At 44.1% G+C, this 19,462-nt stretch overlaps 1 protein-coding gene across 2 annotated transcripts in view; it reads left to right on the top strand.

The window, feature by feature from the left end:
- Positions 1 to 19,462, top strand: part of CDH4 (cadherin 4) — a 423,750-nt gene that overhangs the window by 381,733 nt on the left and 22,555 nt on the right. For both annotated transcript variants that reach the window (XM_071447094.1, XM_071447095.1), the window contains one exon: positions 14,710 to 14,895. In XM_071447094.1, coding sequence (XP_071303195.1) covers positions 14,710 to 14,895 — 186 coding nt within the window. The remainder of the gene's footprint in view (positions 1 to 14,709; positions 14,896 to 19,462) is intronic.

The raw sequence follows: 19,462 nt of genomic DNA, 5'->3' as shown, positions 1-19,462 counted from the left end.
GAAAGAAATCCATGCCCACACTTGACTCATTCAAAGTCTATTTTTATCATATTCAATCAGGAACAATCAGGCACAGAGAGGAGACGCAGATGAATTTGCATGATCAGACTTCTGTGTCTGAAATGTTAATTAAAAGTTATTTTAAATTTGCCTACTGTGCAGAACTTGTTTTTATAGTAGCCCATGTAAGGAAAATATTATTTCACAGGGCTAAAGTGTTCATGATTACTTGAGTTTGTGAATTCTTGGGAAAACCTGCCTGGCAATCAACCTCTCAAATAAAAAAAAAAAAATTTGGAGGGAAAGAAAGGGAAGAAAGAAACTGGGCTATTCAAGTTCTTTAATCTCCTGAGCCTTAGGAGGTCTTATTTTAAGCTACTTTAAAATTTGCCCTTTGTCACTGCTTTGAGAATCTCCTCTTCCAAAGCTGAATCCAGTGGAGTCTGTTTTAAAGAGGCAGCTCTGGGACAGCATCCCCAGCTGGCTAATCCTGACACTGAGTTAGGAGCAGCTCCAAAGGTTTAGGACTGGACTGTTGGAGATGGGTGGGTGCTTCCCAGCTCACAGGGCATTGCTGGCCTGGGAGAGGCTGCCTGGCCAAGGGCTGGCTGAACTCAAAGCAGAATTGCTGGTGAGGAGTAACCTGGATTCAGAGGGGCTGTGCTGGGGCAGGAGGGACCTGTTTCTGGGTGAGGTTAATCTGGCTACAACATGGACTTGGCTGATCAGCAAAGGAGCAAGTCCTTGTTGCAAGCACCTTGGGAAAAGCAGTTCTTGCCAGTTTCTACCTGGCCTATTTCATGAATATTGTCAGAGCAGGCTCAGCCCTGGCTGCTGCAGTGAGGCTGAGTTAGCCTGGCTCGTGCTGGGCTGGGTCAGGCAGTGCTGGAATCTGCAGCACTGAGAGCAGCTCGGTGCTTCCTGCTGCACAAAGGAGCACAGAGAGAGAGACCCAAGTTAAAAGGGCTTCTTGGTTTTGGCACCACACTGCCAAAAATGTCTGACCTTTCTCTGTGCAGGTGTTCTGGTGCCTCGAGTGCTGTGGGAGATGTTAATGAGCCCATTCTGAGAAGTGCCTTGGAATTTGAGAGTGAAGATGCTCTTGGAGCATCGCTGCCCTGCTGGCATTGCCTTCACCAGAAATAGTTCTTCCTTCTCCCTTTCTGATGTTTCCTTCCCATTTTCTCTCCCCTGTGAGTTACTAGTGTACATTTGTACATCATTCCATGAAGCAAAACAAGCCAAGATCCTCCAACCCCTTCTGCTTTACAGCTTCCCTTCCCTGGTTATCTTGCTAACCCTGCTGTGCTCCCCACTCTGCTCAGTTTTCATTCTTCTGACCCAGTTTGGATATAGTAATCCAGTTTCAGTGCCTTGAACAAAGGCATTAGTATTTCCTTCTTCACAGCCATGGTGTAGCTCTCACTTAGCCTCCTGCTCTGTGAACTTGCCAAAATTGTGGAAACAAAGCAAACAAGCAGAACCTAAAATTGTATTCCCTGTTCTGAATGTGTTTGTTCTCACATTCATTGTTTGTTTGAGGAGAGAAAATAGCTGTGCATCAACCTATGCAAGAGCAGCACTGCATAGAAATAGCTGATGTGAGCTGTAAAACTGTGACTTTTTTGCAAGTGGGGTGAATGCTTTGCCTGGGCTCCAGCCCCCTCAGTCAGATCTTGCTGAGCTCCATTTGCAATGGTGGGATTCAAAATAGCAAAGTAGCAGGGGAAAAAACCTGAGCTCTTCCTTCAGGCTGAAAGATTGTGACTTCCAAGTGACTGGGATGCAAAGATGCAAATAGGTCTGCTTTGGAGAAATGATATTTAATGGTCGTAGGAATCCAAAATCTGCATCCACGTCAGGCTGCCTTGGGGTTTCCTAAACACATTTACAGGCAGATGTACCCAGAAGCATTTGGAACATGGGAGTGTTATGAGAAATCCCTTTTACATGCATGCTCATGTTTTACAAATTCATCTTACACTGTGGAGGGAGAGCCCAGCAGGAGTGGGATGTCACTGGGATTTCCTACAGACAGAAAATTGGACCAGGATGCCTTTGAGGGCTTCCTAAAAAGAGATCTTAACAGGCTGATCCAAGAAAAACTGGTGAAAGTGGGAAGCTTGCTATCTCCCAGGACCTTGGCATGTGTCCATCTGCCTCCTCCCTGTTCCTAGACCTGGAAAAGATTAAGGGCTTAAATCTTGAGCCCTGTGTACATGACTTGCCAGTGTACAGACTAAAGGTGCATGTGTAGCTGTCCATGCAGGTCTCTGTGTCCCTGTCACTACACCTGTGCCATTCAGAAGGTCTGCAGTGACATTTGGATGTAGATTAGCCTGGACCACACAGCATCTTTAAATCATCAGAACTATGCCTGTGGCATAATTTAGAGGCAGTTGTCACACAAGAATTGAAGTAGATGGCACAGGTCAGAGCTGGCAAGGGGAAGGACCAGTGCTGTGGTGAGGGAATGTGCAGGACTCTGCTGTTTTACAGCTAAAGACAAACCCCGAGTTCTGTACAGTCCTGCAGACAGGCTTTATTGTTAAAAATCAATTATGCTTTCATGGAAATTCCCCAATGACTGTGTTCACTTGCAATTTTCCAGTCAAAACGAGGCTCAGCCAAAGTACCCAACAAAGCCTGGGCTGTTACAGAGCTGTCAGCCTCTAACTGAAATTAATTATTATATTCAAGTAAATCAGATATGCCCAGTAGCATTTGGGTATGTGAGCATCTACCTAATTCTGTGTGCGTTTCCATTAAATATACAGTCAGTGAAGTCTTAAAAACCACAAATCAGTCTAGTTTTCCTAAATAAGACCCCAGTGCTTATAAATTGAAATGGGCTTTCTGCCTCTCGTTGCATGTCCCGGTGACAACCTTTGCCATGAACAATGAATTTAGATTAAGAATGTTAGGCTGGGAGGCAGCAGTAGCAAACAGAGCACAAGGAGAAACAATATTCATTCTTCCCATCCTGTTACAGCCTTGTGCTGAATTCACCACAATAATTATCCCAGGTCTTTGCTGTAGACACACAGGTTAACCATGATGAGGAAATTATTTACATCTTGATCTGCCTTTGGAGCTGGATCCCTACCTCAGTGCAAAGCCTGTCCAGTGGAGCTGAGGAGGTGAGAAGCCCACACAGTTGAATTCTGTGAGAGATGAGGGTGAGCCCCAGCTCCCAGTGCAGATTCCCTGGCAGCACTGGGGCTTTCCAGGCACAGCATCCCTGAGTGCCTGGAGGTCCTTTCAGGGCTGTGCTAGGGAACACAAGAAACACTTCCTTCTCTCTTGTAGATGCTCAACTTTTGTTCTTTATTTTATCACCTCTTTCATCTAAAATGAAAGCTATTTCTCACTTTATGAGAAAACAATAATTCCTCATGTCTTAATGAAAAAAGCATCAGCCTCTTCTGTGATGTCTGTTAAGGCTTTACACCAGTGTAGCACATGACAGAAAGGATGAGATACCTTTGAGACTGCCAAACAGATAGAGATACAGAGATGTATATGTATAAATAGCAAATATAGATGTGCATATTGCTGCATCCAAAGCATAGATGGATGCTGATGCCAGGGAAACAGTCACCAATCATATCCAAGTCTCTACTCACAGATAAATTGTGGTTTATATGAATTATTCCATTACATTGTGTGGGTATATATGCATTGATTTTAAAAAAAAAAAGTCATCTTCTTGATAGAAGTCTCTTCCTAATAGACCCCATTAATCAAAACCTAAATTTACAGTGCCTTTTGTTTTGTGTATTTCCTTTCAGTACATTCATTTTCAAATTATCACTAAATTAATCATGTACAGAGCTTTAAACTGGCTGCCACATGGTAAAGCAGTTCTGGTTCCTCTCCATTACTCTGAGCATTAGTTATTAAGGCACAGTTCAAGGCTCTGTTTAGCCTGATTCTGCCCTGAACCTAATTGGAATCAGCTAGATTCTTCCTTCTAAATGGGTCAGTCACACAGAAAAAGCATCAAATGTAATCTTGAGATTGTGAAATAAAGCAGAGAAAAAGAAAAAAGAAGATAATTTTATTTCTTCTCATTGATACCTGCCTGGTGGTTAAAAGAAGGATTAAAATGAGGTCATTAAACTTTCCTTGGAGACAAAACCCAGACCTCAGTGGTAATGTGATTAATCAAATATAAAAGTGAAGCTCTTCTGAATGAATAACTCATTTTTATAGAATATCTAATTACTGAAATGTCGTCTGCTGCAGAAAAAAAAAAGGGGGGGGAAATTAATTGCAATAACAATTCAAGAAGATAAAGTTTTTCTGAATTAGGTCTACACAAGAAGCTAAATTGAGTTGATTAAGTAATTTTGGTTTCAGGAACACCCTTGATGGAAGTTAGTGGTAATGAATTTTTCAGACCTCAGAGTTTAAAATTGCCAAAGACCAGTGATTAAAAAAAAAAAAAAAAAAACCAGGAACGATAGTTCCATTACAAATTTCAATTTTCTGTCATGAAAAAAAAAAAATGTGGGGGGGAGATATTAAAAAATACTCAATTGGTCTCTCTCAGATTGGACACATGTAGTACTTGGCGTAAAATCAAGAATGATACAAGTTCCTCTCCATGCTGGAGAGCGCAGTCTCAGTCAGCTGGAGCTGCAGCGCCTCACGGGAGGCAGAGGCAGGAGGAGCAGCAGATTCCATGTGCTGGGCATTCCTGCATGGATTGCCCCTGGAGCCCCCCTGCCTGAGCAGTGCTCCAGCAGCTGTCACTCACAGGTGAGTGGCACATCCATCCTCAGCACTGTGGAGGTACCTGACAATGCATGGGTGTGACACATCAACTGATTTGGCATTTGCCTTTCTGGCCTGCTGGTTTGTGCAGCTGGGTTAATATTATAATTAATATTACAGTATAATTACATTAGTAATATCATTTAAATTTTAATTAATATTAAATACCATCTAATATTATCCAAGCAGAGACAACCCCCAGCCCACAGCAGCGCCCGTCAGCCATCGCTCCCCATCCCCATTTGTCATGAGCCCTCTCGTGTGAGCATCTGGCGGAGCTGTCTCCTGCCTCAGTGCCTCATTTAGCAGGGGTTTCTCTCCTCCCTCTCCTCCCCTGGGCTGGATCCAGAGGGAGAAGCCCCAGACCCCATCCCCACCCCGTGCTTTCCACGGAATTGTGCAGAGGGAAGGAGGTTCCAGGCAGGCGTGAGCCACCTGTGTGCAGGGAGGTGTGACAGGGCCACGTGTCACCAACAGAATCCCTGCAGTCAGTGGAGATGCAGAGGGAAATGCCCTTGTTACTCTGTGCTGTGCTGCCATGGAAATCACCCCGGGCTGCACCCCCAGATCCGTGTGTGGGGATCAGATGCTGTTCCCATCATCCCTGGTGTGCCTGCCAGGCTACACTTGCAAGGAGAAATCAGACACTGTTGCTCCTCTATCACATATCTACCCACGTTTCTTGTCTGACATTTTTCCACCTGTAGCATTTCCCTCAAATTTGAATGGTTTCCTGTAGATTTTGTGCCTCTTTCTGCTTTTTGGTTATATACAAAATATCCTAATTCTCCTCCTCAACCCAGAGCTGGCCTTGGAGAGCCTCATTCAGTTGTCTGAATGTAGACACCCAGCACCATCATGGTTAGGCTGGATATCCACACAGCCCTGGCACGTCCCAGACAAACACCCATTTGTGCTGGATTTCTTCTTTATCTCTAAAGTCCTCAGCATCTCAGGCACGGGTGTGAGGCTGAGAAATTTAAATACATTCTGTAACTCCATTATTGGAAGGCAGTGAAATAAATCCCCTCCTGGGGTTGGCTAACTTCCTTGGGGCGGCAGGTTTTTAATTCTTCAATATTCTTTTGCTTTAAAAACAGTTGCTTCTGAGGGCTGTCATTTTAAGAGGATATATATCTGGAACTTCATTAAGTACATTTCACTTACGAAATCTTTAGTGACATGCTGTGGAGGAAGAAAAAGGGAGATTTAGCAAAGGATTTGGGAGTGCTGTGAGTTTTCTCTTATCAAATCTTTCTAACTGTCCAGGATGTCTTAAAGCTTCCCAGTTGTAGAAGAAAGGTTCACAACACAGAGAGCAGCCAGTCGAAATCAGAGAATGGGTGAAAGGTTTACAAAGTTCTTTTGAGCATGGCAGAGTTTTTCAGCATAGTGCAATATCAGGTTTTGATTGCTAAAAAATAAAAAAAGAGAAATAATAGTATTTTCTTTCCTGAATTTACAACCTATCTCTTCTTTGACCCAATATCCTCCGTTTCTCACTGCATTCCTCTGCTCCATTCCACAGGAAATGTTGTAAACAAAAGTTTCAGCAAGAAGCCTCTTTTTCATGGCAAGGCTGATTAATTACACAGTATTTAATGTAGTCTTGTCTGTGCTCTGAGTCACTGTAAACAGGCAGGCATTTCTCTGGAATGCCAGATTCTCATCTAGGTGAAGGTGGCAGAGAGTTGGGCTCGGTGACCTTTACAGGTCCCTTCAAACACAAACCATTCTGCAATTCTGAGATTTTAGGCACTACTTCCTTTAGGAGCCCTGGCACAAATCTCCTCTGAGTGCAGGTTCTCACTCTACTGGCAGACACTGACATAATATTTTAAGCATCAGTAAGGACATAAAGAAATGGCCATTGTGTCACCAGCGCAGAAGATCGTGTCTTTAAACCACAGAATAATTCACATTTTCAGAATAAAGCACCTCCTTCAGTGGCTTTCTCTTGCAAGACTGCTCCATCCAGTCAGGAGCCCTTTTCTTGGCCAGACCAGAGGGTCTTCAGTGCCTGATGATGGACTTCCAATCTGCTCATTAAAAAAATCCCAAAACCCCACTGTGTGCTAATTCTGAGACTAATCTGGAAATAACAGAGATTCCAATTGCAGTGCAGAGGAAGTTTGAGCAGGAGTCAGTGTGCACATGGGCTAAGCTGTGCTGCCCTGGAAACTTGTTAAAAATCTCAATACCAGGATTATAGCATACATGTAAAAATCAGTGAGAGTTTCAGTGCTCTCGTAATTCTTCCTTTCCCAAATACCCATCTTGAGATCCCAGAGGCACATGAGCAGCTTTCATATGCCTTAAAATCTGAAAAAATTAAATTAAAAACTCATTATGGGGAATGGGCAGTTAATAAGAAAATCCTAAACCAGATTTATCAGCTTAAGGCCCTTCTTTATGAAACTTCATAACAGGTGCCTGAATTGAAACATCCCCTTCTAGACACATCTCACCAGAGATACAGAGCCAGACCTGTGGAGTACATTTTGCTCACTTAGGAGCTGAGCTCTCTCACTCAATTTTTGCTGCTCTGGTTTACATGTAAATCAGGAAAAATCTTGTTTTCATACTGTTGTTCAAAGTAGCATGATTTTTTGCTGCTTTGCAGTTTGCAGGAGAACGAAATGCGAGGCCTGACATGGCAACAAATGAATTGATTGCATCCTCTTTTTAGGGAGCTGGTTATTTCAGAGAGTAAAAGTACATTGGAAAGCTCCCCTGTGCCATGGTGGGGGATGCAGGGGGCACTGCTTTGGCAATTCCAGGGTATCACGTTTCTTGTCTGACATTTTTTTTCCACCTGTAGCATTTCCCTCAAATTTGAATGGTTTCTTGTAGGTGTTGTGCCTCTTTCTGCTTTTGTTTATATACAAAATATTCTAATTCTCCTCCTCAGCCCAGAGCTGGCCTTGGAGAGCCTCATTAAACCATGGTGGTTCAATTTGAGCTGGTGGAGCTTCCCAGCTGGGAAGCAGAACAAGCTTCTTCTGGCCTGTTTCACCCCAGCCCAAACAAACCAGTTTGGGCTCCCGGTGGAGCTCAGAGCCTGGGAAGAGCCGTGCTGGGATCAGCTCATCCCAGTTCCCTGCCAGCCTTCCTGGGGCTCTTCCACCCAGCAGCTGAGCCAGGATCACAGGGCTCTGTGGCAAAGCACTGGGGGGATCAATGGGCTAATCCAGGCTGACCTAATGGATTTATCAAGGAACACATGAATTAATGATTTTCTCAGCATTCTGCCCCAGCGCAGGGCATGGCTGCAGCCCCTTCTGCAGCTGCCTCAGGAGACAGACAAGTCACTTCAGCCTTTGGTTCTGCAGCTGAAGGGAAGCATAGGGCTGTCAAGCACTGTGGAGCTGTGATGTATCTGTTCAAAACTGTTCTGTTATATGAATGTATGTATATAAGGGGTTTTTTTTAAGAATGAGGCTTTGTAGGCAGTTCCAGCTGTTTTAAAATCTATGTCTCTATTTTAAAGAGAGCATTGCTAATTACACCTGACAATCAAATAGTCTGCAGAAAAGTATCAGCCACCTTTTCCTGCTGTTCATTCCGTGGGCAAGAAACAAAGGTATGTTAGACAAGAGAGCAAATGAAATGTTCAAAGGATCCTTGTCTAAAACTGAAAAATAAAGGGCTGTGCTATCAGATCAGAATTTTAATGTATATTGTTTCCACTGATTCCTGACATAAAATCTTTCATTGTTGGGTATAAGCATTGTTAAAGGTCACTGTTGCAAAGGCTACATCATTTAGAGGAGATGAGATCCCATTTTGGATAAATTCACAATTTTTGTTCCTAACAAGGAGATAGTATCAGGATTTGAATGTACAAGAGTGTCGGTTTACGGATTAAAGGCTTTTGTGTTCTGGAAACCACACTATGCCAGATTTCATGAGTTTCAGTGAGATGTGCAAGTCCCCAAAGTCAAGTAGGTTGATTAAAGTGGTTCTTTATAGCCTTTGAAATAGAGATAAAGTACAACTTTCCTACATGGGTTAATGTAGAATTTTTTTTTTCTTGACAAGGCTATATGCCTTGCAAGGACATAATTTAATCTCTTTTTAAACCTTTCATATGAACATTGTAAAAAGCTCCTTTGTATTGTAATGCATTTTTATAAAATATCTAAATTTCTATGCAAACTTCAGACCTCATTTCTTAAGATATATTTATTTGGAAATGGTTATCTTGCAGCAGAATGGTATCTTGTGTCATCATTTCTGCAGCATCTTTTCATACTATCAAAAGAATGTAACATCTGATAATGAAAAAAATTAGTGCTCTTTGTTAGATATGCAAAGTACTTTTTTTTTTTTTAATATCCTTTTACTATTATGTGCTCTGAACTCCTGGCAAGTCCTCAAAGAGTCTTTGAACCAAGGTGAAACCTACGTGTTTCTTCCTCACACGGAGTCTGAAGTAAGAGGGTTTTCTTTTGCTGCTTCTGAAAGAGAGGGTATTGCTTTATTCTCCCCTGCTCCAGCTTTGTCTTCATATTCAGAGAGTAAAATTTGTATGTCGATCCAGAGTTAGTCATTTCTTGAGATTCTGAAAAAATGACACCAGTAAAAACAAAGTGCAAAGCCAGTGGCTGTCACCTGTGGTAGGAGCACAACAGAGGTTGTCTGTGCTCCAGCCTGAGATCAGCCTCAGAAGTGCCAAACTTTAAGGCTTGCTGTCGTTTTTCAAACTCTTTCAAAGAAAAAGAAACCAGCACACGGAGACCACGCTGAGCATCACTGGAGCTTCCTGCACAAACTCCCTGTGAGCAGGTGGGTGCCTTGTGTGCCCCACACCCTGCTCAGAGCTGAGAGGGCTCTTTGCAGGCAGGTGAGCTGCTTTCATGGCACAAACTGCTGAGGACAAGGGCAAAACTTCCAAAGCATCTTTTCAAAGCTGGTGAGCTCATTGCCATGCACCTCCTTGGGTGGGCTGGGCAGGGCTGAGTCCTGCAGCCCAGGCAGTTCCTTTGAGAGGGAGCACCACAGCAGCTGGGTATGAATGCATGGATGCACTCCGGAGGAGGTCCTCGTGGATGTGAAACTGAAGCAGTGCAGAGGATTCTGTAGCCATGAACCTGGAAAAAACAACAGCCCAGAGGTTCATGGAGGGGCTGCTGGCTGGTGGAATGCAGAGCAGCCTCAGAAAGCAGTGAGGACATCAGTGGTGATCACTCGAGACCTCACTGGAGTGAGTAGTTTAATAAAACCAGAAATGAGCATCTCAAAGCCTGGCTTTCAAAATAAGTCAGACTTCACAGGGGTTTTGTGGGGATTTGAGCAAGCTCATAGTCTGCTTTGCACACAGTGGAGGGAGACCCTGGCAGTCCCTGTGTGACTGTCACAGCAGCTGAGAGCTGGGATAACTCACAGCCCAGCACAACCATCCCCACAGAAAACTATATTGGAAATTAAAGGTCACAGAATTGATAGTAAGGCTTAAGAAAACAGCAATTAGTCTGCTAGGAAGAAAAGCTAAATTACCAGTAGTAGGAGTAGGGGGGGGAGGGGAAAGAGCATTATTGATCTAAATATCAAGTTGGCAGATACACAGAGTACAGCCTAGAAGTTTTTTACACCTCTGGGCTCATTCAACCCACACAATAAAAAATGCAGGCCTATAAAGATGGAATAAGAAGCAATCAATTAGGATGGCATTTGCTTGTTTCCATGCTGCAGTTGGGCAGGCACATCACAATTAATGATTTATTAGGAAATTTTCTCCTTCCCCCCCCCCGCCATTTTACACAGACTGCTGCAACCAGACCCCAGTTGTTTATTAATTTTCCTGCTTTTCAAGAATCTTTGTTAGCAGAAAACCCTTGCCTGGGATGCCAGCATGGGGCTGGGGGGATGCCCTGAAGTGTGAGGAGCTGTGGGTTTATTCAGCCAGTGGAGCCCCCGGAGTGCTGGGATCCCTGGCTGCACATCACCTTGTGTCCTCATGGGGCAGGCAGGAACTGGGGAGGGATGGGACCCCCCACCAGCCCATGCACTCTCATTTCAGTTCCTCCCAGCCTAGAGAGAAGATCCAGCACTTTGCAGCAGTCATACCTATCTGGGGAGGGGCTCAGAGTCTAATAAGAGCACTGAGATGCCCTTACTCTTCTGTTAATCCATAGCTATAGGTCATGAAACACTGTTTGTCCTGGCAATTCAGCCTTCATAAACCACTGCTGCCTGCAACAAATGTTGTGTCATCATTAGTGAATCTTGGAGGCAACAGAAAGATCTTTCCTGCAGACATTCATCTGAACAAGTCTTTGCCTTCACAGCTCTTTAGCAAAACCAGCCAGGGAAAGAAGTAAGAACATTGGAAAAAAAAAGGAATTCCCTTTAGAAGGAAGCCTGAATAATTATCTTTGTGTTCATCTGTCTCAATCCCACACCTCCCTAGGAATGGCTGCAGTAGCTAATTGGTTTTACTCAGCTGTGCATGGCTTCACTGCCCAGACTCCAGATTTATTGCACAAAGTCAAGTCATGGTGTGAATTCATCATTTGTCCCCCACATCAATCCCTTTCTCCTCTGCAATGATATTTGTCTGCGTGTTTATGTGCTGTCAGGTCCAAATGACATGAAAGACAAATTCTGGGATTAACCAATTTTAGTACCAACCCAAAGATCAGAATGAATTATTTCCTTTTCTGCAAAGCATAACTTCAGAGGGGCCAGCTCAAGGGGAGTGGGAGAAGGAGTTTTGCCAGAACAGGCCTTTATAGGAGGAGAAGAAAAAATAACCCACAGAATTTAAGGATTTAAGAACATAACAGTTTCAGAACAAATCCCTATCTGAGAAGGGAAATGTGCAACAATCAGCCAGAGAAATCTTTATGAGTGGTCTTTAAAAATTTTCTGTCAATCAAGGACTTCAAATGCAACAGTTGAAAGTGAAGCTGAATGAAATACAGGGGAATATGAGTAAATGCTACAGGTATAGGTCAAGCACTGCTTTATCAATCTTGTGTTTACTCCAGCAGCTCCTCTGTTGCCCATTGTTTTACCTTGTTTGAATAGATATGCTTCTCTTTATTTGAAAATCAATTGTAATCTTATGAAAGAGAACTTAGAGCAGAGGGAATGCTGGAAAGCAGCATAGTGAAAGATGTTCATTATCCTGAATTACTCCAGGGTAGGGAGGGAATGACATTAAAGTAGTGTGGGTAGCTTTGAGCTGCCATCCTTCCTTTAGCAGGTGTAATTTAATGTCATTACTTAATTTTATTAAAGGTAAAGACAATTGTGGACAATACACATTACAGCATTTACCTATAATAATGATAGTGGGGGAGTGTGAGAGGGAGGAAAGGAAGACTCCAGTTTGAATTCCCAGTAGCTGCTGATCTGTAGCTGATGAAAATTACTCTTTTCTTCATGGCACATCTCTCCAAGATTTGCTTTTTACCCTGAATAGCTTTGGATGGCTCCTTTGATTCCAGAGAAGGTGCTCTGTTCTCCTCAGAATAATACTTTGCTTTATAAGCACAGCAAGCAGTATCCACTCTCAATTCTGCTTAGGACTGATAATTTCCTAACTGTACCTAACAGAGGTCAACAACAAGTGGATGAACTCCTGGATTGCCCAGGATGTGCTGAGCACTGTGGTATTCACCCCAAGGAAAAGCTTTATAGGCTGCTGTGATCTTCCTCCAGGCTTTATGTTGGCATGTGCTTGTGTATTTATAATTTTTAATATAACATCATGTTTTAAAATGTGTAAGCTCTGTCACTGTGGGCTGAAAATAGATGTTGTGATGGCTGCTAGAGGAGCTGCTGTAAAATCTGTGTGGGGCTTTTCCATGTGACCCAAACTCATTGGCAGCACCTGGGCTGTGACCTACTGAACGTGTTCAGGGATCATATAGGGCAGGCCCTCTTAAATGGGTTAAGTGCAGCTGATGGTTTGTTCTTGATGACTTAATTCTGTTTGGTTCTGCAGGGCATAAGCCCACGATTGACAGATGAAATCTGTGGTCCTGAGTTGAAGATTTGAGATGGTTTCACTGAGTGTTTAACTCCTTTGGAATTACAGAATGATACCTTGTTGTCAGCAGTGCAGCCGAAAAGAGACTGGGGGTCGTCGGCTTGTCACTGCTGCCATGCCATACAACATTAATTTAATGTAATGGGCAATAACTAGTGTGGATTTAGGAAGAGATGATCCTGTTTAACTAATCTGCTTCAGTTCAGACGAGGTTGATAGTAGAGTGTACATATGACATAATCTAATGGATTTTTCAAGAGGCTTTTGATAAATTTGCATATATTTCCCTTGCTTAAGCTGTGTGCCGCCGAGACTCCAAATTGGGCAAGAGAATGGGTAAAGAACAAGTGAAATCAGGGGAAATAAAGAGAAAAGAAGAGCTGTAGCATGTAGCAGAATAAGAATTATCCTGCAGCTTCCCACTGTTCTTCCCCACCACTCTGCATGGCTGGAAAGAGATGCCATCTGCATTCACTAATGAAAACTTGTTTAGGACAGGTGCATAGCAGAAAAGAGGGCAAGATGCCATTCAGGATACCACTAAAGGGCAAATTTAAATTCACATTAGCATAAGGCAGATTGAATATTTTTCCTGTCAGCAGTGAAATAATATATACTAAATACAAGCATCCGTAACAGAGAGATGCCAAAGGATGGGGATGGGTTAGGAGGGGAAACGGACTCTTGTGCTAACAAAGGAATGATTTATTATCATTTACACAACCTGGCATTTGTGCACACCAAAGGCCAGATTTTAGAAGTCATCTGCTCCTGCAGTTTGGGGCCAGAATTTCAGTTGCAGACTCGGAGCCAGCCGCTCCCGGCGTTTCCCCAGTGTTTAATTTGCCATATGTCAATCAGAGTGTTGATTTGCAAGTGCTGCTAATAGGCAGTGCTGAGACATGAGGACAGTTGAAAATTTGGGAATGTGTCTTACTGGCAGTTTGAGCCCCAAATACTGGAAGTATTCACAGGCCAGGATCCCTGATCAGCCACGAGATAAATCAGGGACTGGAAAGCAGAAAAGAATGCAGTTAATGTGTCAGGATGTGCCTGAATGGGACATGCTCCATGGAAATCAGTACTAAATGAGAGAATTAAGCACCAGGAAAGGCTGTGGCAAAATCACAAGAAACACTTCAAATAATGAGACAAAATCAGGGGCAAGAAAGAAATAAAATGAAGTAAAATCACTGAAGAAGCAATAAAATGCCATCACTGAAATCTGAGTGAGGCATAATACCTTGGGATAAATGGAGATAGTCATCCTAAAAATTCAGACATTTCAGTGTGCCATTTTCCCCTGCTGTTGACAATTAACTCTCTGGTTGCTGTAATTAAGCAAGAATATCAAGAATGGTTTTTTTTTTGATTCCTTGGAGCATTTGCTGAATCTTGCAGTGGCTGTGCCATAGTGGGTTTTTTCTCCTTCGGGCTGAGATGTGAAGTTAGGTTTTGGGGAAATACTCAAAGGAAAAAAAACAGGAATAGTCTTGCCTTTTCCTCATAATAAACCTGAGGACCAAGCTGTGGATCTTCCTCAAGATGTGATTTCAGATATCAAGGAAGCAGCTCAGAAAGCTATTCTGCAAATCCAACCTACTGGAATCCCAGAGGGCATTTTTACAGAAGTAAAGCAGAGAATAACTGAGCCATTCACCTCTTTCACAGATTGCTTTACTCAAGCAGTGGAAAGGCAGTGCTGTGTTCTCTTGGGGGTCAGGGCCTGTCAGCACAAAAAGTCTAAAATCCTCAGTAACCAGGGTTCCAACAGAAAAGCAGAATTGAGAAAGAGCTGTGTTGCTCATTACAGATGGTCCTCTTCATGGGACTGGCGTCCCAATGTGCATGGTGATGGAGGGGAGAGGGGAGGGAGGTGTGGGGATGGACAGAAAGCTCCCTCCATGACCACCTCTGTCTTTCCTTTGCAGTATTCAGGAGAAGTGCCTGAGAACAGAGTGGAGGTTGTGGTGGCAAACCTGACGGTGCTGGACCGGGACCAGCCGCACTCTCCCAACTGGAACGCCATCTACCGCATCATCAGCGGGGACCCCTCGGGCCACTTCACCATCCGCACCGACCCCGTCACCAACGAGGGCATGGTCACCGTGGTGAAGGTGAGGGGAGCCAGAGACACTGTGTTTGTCACCCTTACAGCTGCAGGGATGGCCAGGAGCCTGCAGCTGTTTGTGCCTTCCCTGCCTGGAAGTGCGAGTGTTTGGATCTGTTGTTCCCCATCTCTCTGTGTGTAGGAGGCCTGAAACTCTCCAGCATATGGCACTGGTTCTGGGTTTTCTGGGTTTCCCAGCTCAGCCCAGCCCACCATGAGCTTTCAGAAAGCCTCACATGCTGAAGGGATTCCCAGCACCAGAGCATGACCTCCACCTCCTGCTTCTCTTTGGCTCTTTGAGCTCTGTAAGAGGGAACGAGCCTGAAATGCCCCTGTTTGCTGTGGATCAAGGGCACTGTTTCACTGCCTGGGTCAGTCAAGTGATCCTTTGTGAAAGCAGGGAGTGTAGGAGACCTCAGGAGGGGTGAATTTTCTGTAACAGAACGGGAGGAAATTTTCCCTTTGACTGAGTTGTTTGGCAGCAAAACCGTTGGACAGATTTTCCTTTTCCTGGTATTAAGTGAGAAATATACAGTATGGGACAGATCCTCAATTCAGGACAGCTCCACTTAAAGCCACCCCCCAGGTGGATCAGCAGAAGATCTTGTCTAAAGACTCCCAAGAAATCAAACCAGAAATATCCACCATTCTTCCCTTCATGTGCTGGTAGAGCTGGAAGCCTCAAGATGCCTGCAGCAAGTGCCAAATTGTGTTTCCTTCCTTGCCTCCATGTTTGCAAAGAACTTGACTCTATCTTCATTGGAGCATTCGCTTCTCTTTCAGTTGTGAGGCCAGTGAGTGTTTCTGCAGTGATTACACACAGCCAGGACATCACTGGATCCCTTCAGCATTCACTGAAGCTCTTCCCAGAAAAGATGCCTGTGGATGTTTCCTCTGACTACAAAAACCAGCAAAGACATCACACACAGGCTGCTGAGATGTGCAGGAGCTGCACAGCACACATTGTGCACTGCACATGGGAAGGATTAATGGGGTGGATAAAGTCAGCACCTTCTGATAAGTCTGGCCTTCCCTCACAAAAAGTTTTAATCAACAACACAGGTAGAAATGAGCAGCATAAAGAGCAGTATAATTCAAGAATAGCTCTGTGTTGAGCCCTGTTTCCTTGTTATTAGCTAAACAAGTTGCAGTCATTCCTAATGTGCAGTTTGTGTCTTAGGAGAAATGGCATCAGTGAGAGGCCATGAGGTCACACTGGCAGGAACGTGTGAGCCTGTCCTGTTCCCTGACCCCTGGGTTATGTGTGTCTGTCTGCAGATGCTGCTCTGCTGAAACTTCAAGGGACACACCATCCTACCTGCCAGATGGTATTTCAGCAGGGTCCTCTTATTTATCACTTTTTATTGCTCTGTGATGATGGTTGACAGCCTTACTATGAAGTCTCTTCAAGCTTAGACATGTGTATATGGTTGCATATATGTGTGTAAGCATACATATATCCAAATCTATATTTTCTGCTTAAACAGAAAACATTCAATGAAGAAAAGTGCAAAAATTTAATTTCCACTGACATCAGCAACCAGTCTGAAATTGAAATGCCAACATTTTTACTGCAAGTAGGGGAGGACCCCTTATTTTTAATCTTGCAAAGTGTCAGGACTGTAGTTTAAAGGCACATCAAAGTGAACAACAGGGGATTTGCATGATCAACACTGCTGCACAAGGACTTGTGCATAATGAACCCTCCCTTATTCACAACTTGCAGGCAGAAAGCAGGGCAGATTTGTCAAGACACCATTGATGCTGGTGTTGATTTTCCACTGCTGTGTAACCCACAGTGATCACAAAGCAGAGAACCACATGAAAATCCCATCCCATCAAGCTGAGCTCAGAGCTTGAAATTGCATTGGATGTCTTCACTGCATCACCTCACCTGATCCTCCTGAGCACAGGGTTCCCTACCCCTATCTGCCTGGGAGGCTTTTTGGTGTATTTTCAGCAAGGAGAATGAGTGAAATTGCTTGTGATTAAATATTCATGGTGAAGAAGGGAAGACTCTTAGGATTTCACCTTCTTTGAAATATTTTGTTCTCTGTTAATAAGTGAATATGCTTAAAGATTTGGAGGATGTATTCTCATCAGACTGGGTGGCCAGTCAGAGCTTGTTCTTTGTGTTGGAGCAGTCTCTTGCTGGTTTGATCACTGATGTGGGTTGAAAACACAGGTAAAAAAATTAAAGTCAAGTAATGAACCATTTATTTACAGACCCTACATGGCTGGATTTTCACATGGCTCTTCAAAGCCACCCACAGATCACTCCTCCTGCAAGCAAAGGAGTGACAGCAGCAGCACAGGGACAGAGGCTCTGTGCAGAATCCCACCACTTCACCAGCATTTCAGGGGCCTGAAATGGAGGGCCAGAAACCCTTCCAAGCCAGATTTGCCTTTGGAGTTCAGATTATGCTCGTGGGGGCCATTTTGAAACTGCCCTCAGCAAAACCCCATCTGTATCTCCAGTGTGATCACCAAAAGTATAACGTTTCCCTTTTCTGTTTTTGCCTTTCCAAACCATTTCCAAAACTGTGCAAGACCCTAATCTTCAATGAAAGCCTTGATCAAGGGCAGAGGGAAACCTCCCACTCAGATGAGACACCGCAGAGTCTGAAGACAATCTCCCAGAGCAGCAGTGGCTGCCCTGTGGCAGCCAGCTAAGTAAAATGTTATTATAAACTCTGCATGGATCAGAGCTGTGAATTTATAATGGAGATGCTGCTGAAGCTTCAGTTATTATTTGCCTCTAACACCAGGCAGATTTGTTCACTTCAGTTAAAAGTACCCCGAGAGAAGGAGGACACATGGCAAGCCCTCAGCATCGCTCTGCTGCAGCCAGGTTGGAGGTGCTGGTGAAGGAGGAGGATGTGCAGCAGCTCCAGGGGTTATTTCACAGCCAGATCACACACCAAACATCCAGCAAGGAGTACCTGCAAAAGTGCTGCTTTTTCATTTCATGTCAAGTGCAAAGTATGCAAGAGTCCCACATGTCCTTGTCCCAGATGTAGTGGCTCTGTGGGCTTTTTCAGGATCCTGCTGCCATAGAATCAAAGAATCATTGTGGTTGGAAAATACTTCTAGGATCATCAAGTCCAGCTGTTAAGCTAACAAGATCAAGTCCACTGTGTCCCTAAAACCCCATCAAATGACCAGTGTGCAGCATTTCCAGTGAGATGCATGGAAGTGGAAGGGGTGAGTGTGGTGTGAGGAACACTGAGTGCTCTGTGCACCATTATCCTCAGAGGGAGGCAGTTTTAGGGAGCAGAGGGAAGAGCAGTTCTGGTATAAATTGCTTATTAAGTTGTGAAAGAAGTTCTGCCTTAGGGCTGGACAGTGGCTGCAAGGCGCTGCTGTCCCATGGGGCTAAATGGCCCAAACTGCCAGCACAGCACAGACTCTTGATTTTACCTTTTTTTTTTTTTTACAAAACTGTAAAATAGGATTTGGTGGTCACAGGAGAAATGAGCAGATCAGCTCTGTCTTGCAGACTGAAGTGTGGTGGACACTGTTTGGTGACACTGATGCCTCCTAGACAACCTTTGGGGTGCCTGATCCTGGTCCAGCTCTGCTCCTTGCATGTTTTTTCTGCAGCCCAAGTTTTGTTGCTACCAGAAGAAAGAGGAAAAAGTTTAGAGAGCAGCCTTACATGTTTTGGGGGGGAAAACCCCACTACTTTACATCAGGCCACATCCTAGCAGAGCTGTGTGTCCTGAGCACCAGCAGCAGGGAGTTTCCCACACCATTCCCCATGGAGCTGCTCAGGCCCCAGCTGCCTCTGAGACCCCTTGGGGAGGGAGGAGCAGGGTGGCTGTGGACAGCCTAGCAAAAAGAGCAGCAGAAAAAAAGGAAAAAAAGGAAAAAAAAAAAAAGAAAACTGCAGGAATATAAATTAGAGGGGGTGTGAAAAGAAATTGAGGAAATGCATTAGTCAAATTGTTTCAAGGCCTTGAATAGTGTTTAAATGGGAACTTTCAGCATGCATTGGTTTTGAATGCAGCACAAGTCCGTGAGTCAGCACGGGTGGGTGTACTGGGAATCTTTATGCTTCCTTTTATTTATTAAATGTTGGCCCTGCCTGTCAGGAAGCCATTTAGCATGGGGAACATTTGCACTTCAATCGAGTAGAGATTCCGCTGGTTTACCTCTTGCCCCTGAAATTTGTTTCTCTCGTGTAGGCTCCTATGATTTGATTTCCCTCCTGACAATACTGGGTTTTAAACAGGACATGGCAGGCAGCTCCTGCTGCTGTAAATCCCTGTCCAAGTCGGTGTAGCTGTGGTGTTTCACACCCTGAGTGAGTGCTCTGCAGACTCAGCGCTGGAGAAAGTATTAGGGAGGATGGATATGCTTCTAAATTTATAAATCATGGCAAAGCAGTTTTTAACAAGCAGAGGTGTGATCCTGCATAACTCAAGCCTCCCTGGCAGATGATTAGCGACTTCCCTCATAATAATTAGTGGGATGGTTTAGAAATCATTATAATACTGGGCTCAGTCAGTCGTGCCAGCAAAGGCTTTTCACTCCGTTTGGCTCCTGGGACAGACACATTGTCTCCATGTGTG

The sequence above is a fragment of the Agelaius tricolor genome, unplaced genomic scaffold, assembly GCF_023055355.1.
Source record: "Agelaius tricolor isolate 1412-34295 unplaced genomic scaffold, bAgeTri1.0.p SCAF_23, whole genome shotgun sequence".
Classification (NCBI taxonomy): Eukaryota; Metazoa; Chordata; class Aves; order Passeriformes; family Icteridae; genus Agelaius; species Agelaius tricolor.
This window is presented reverse-complemented; position numbering and strand designations above follow the sequence as displayed.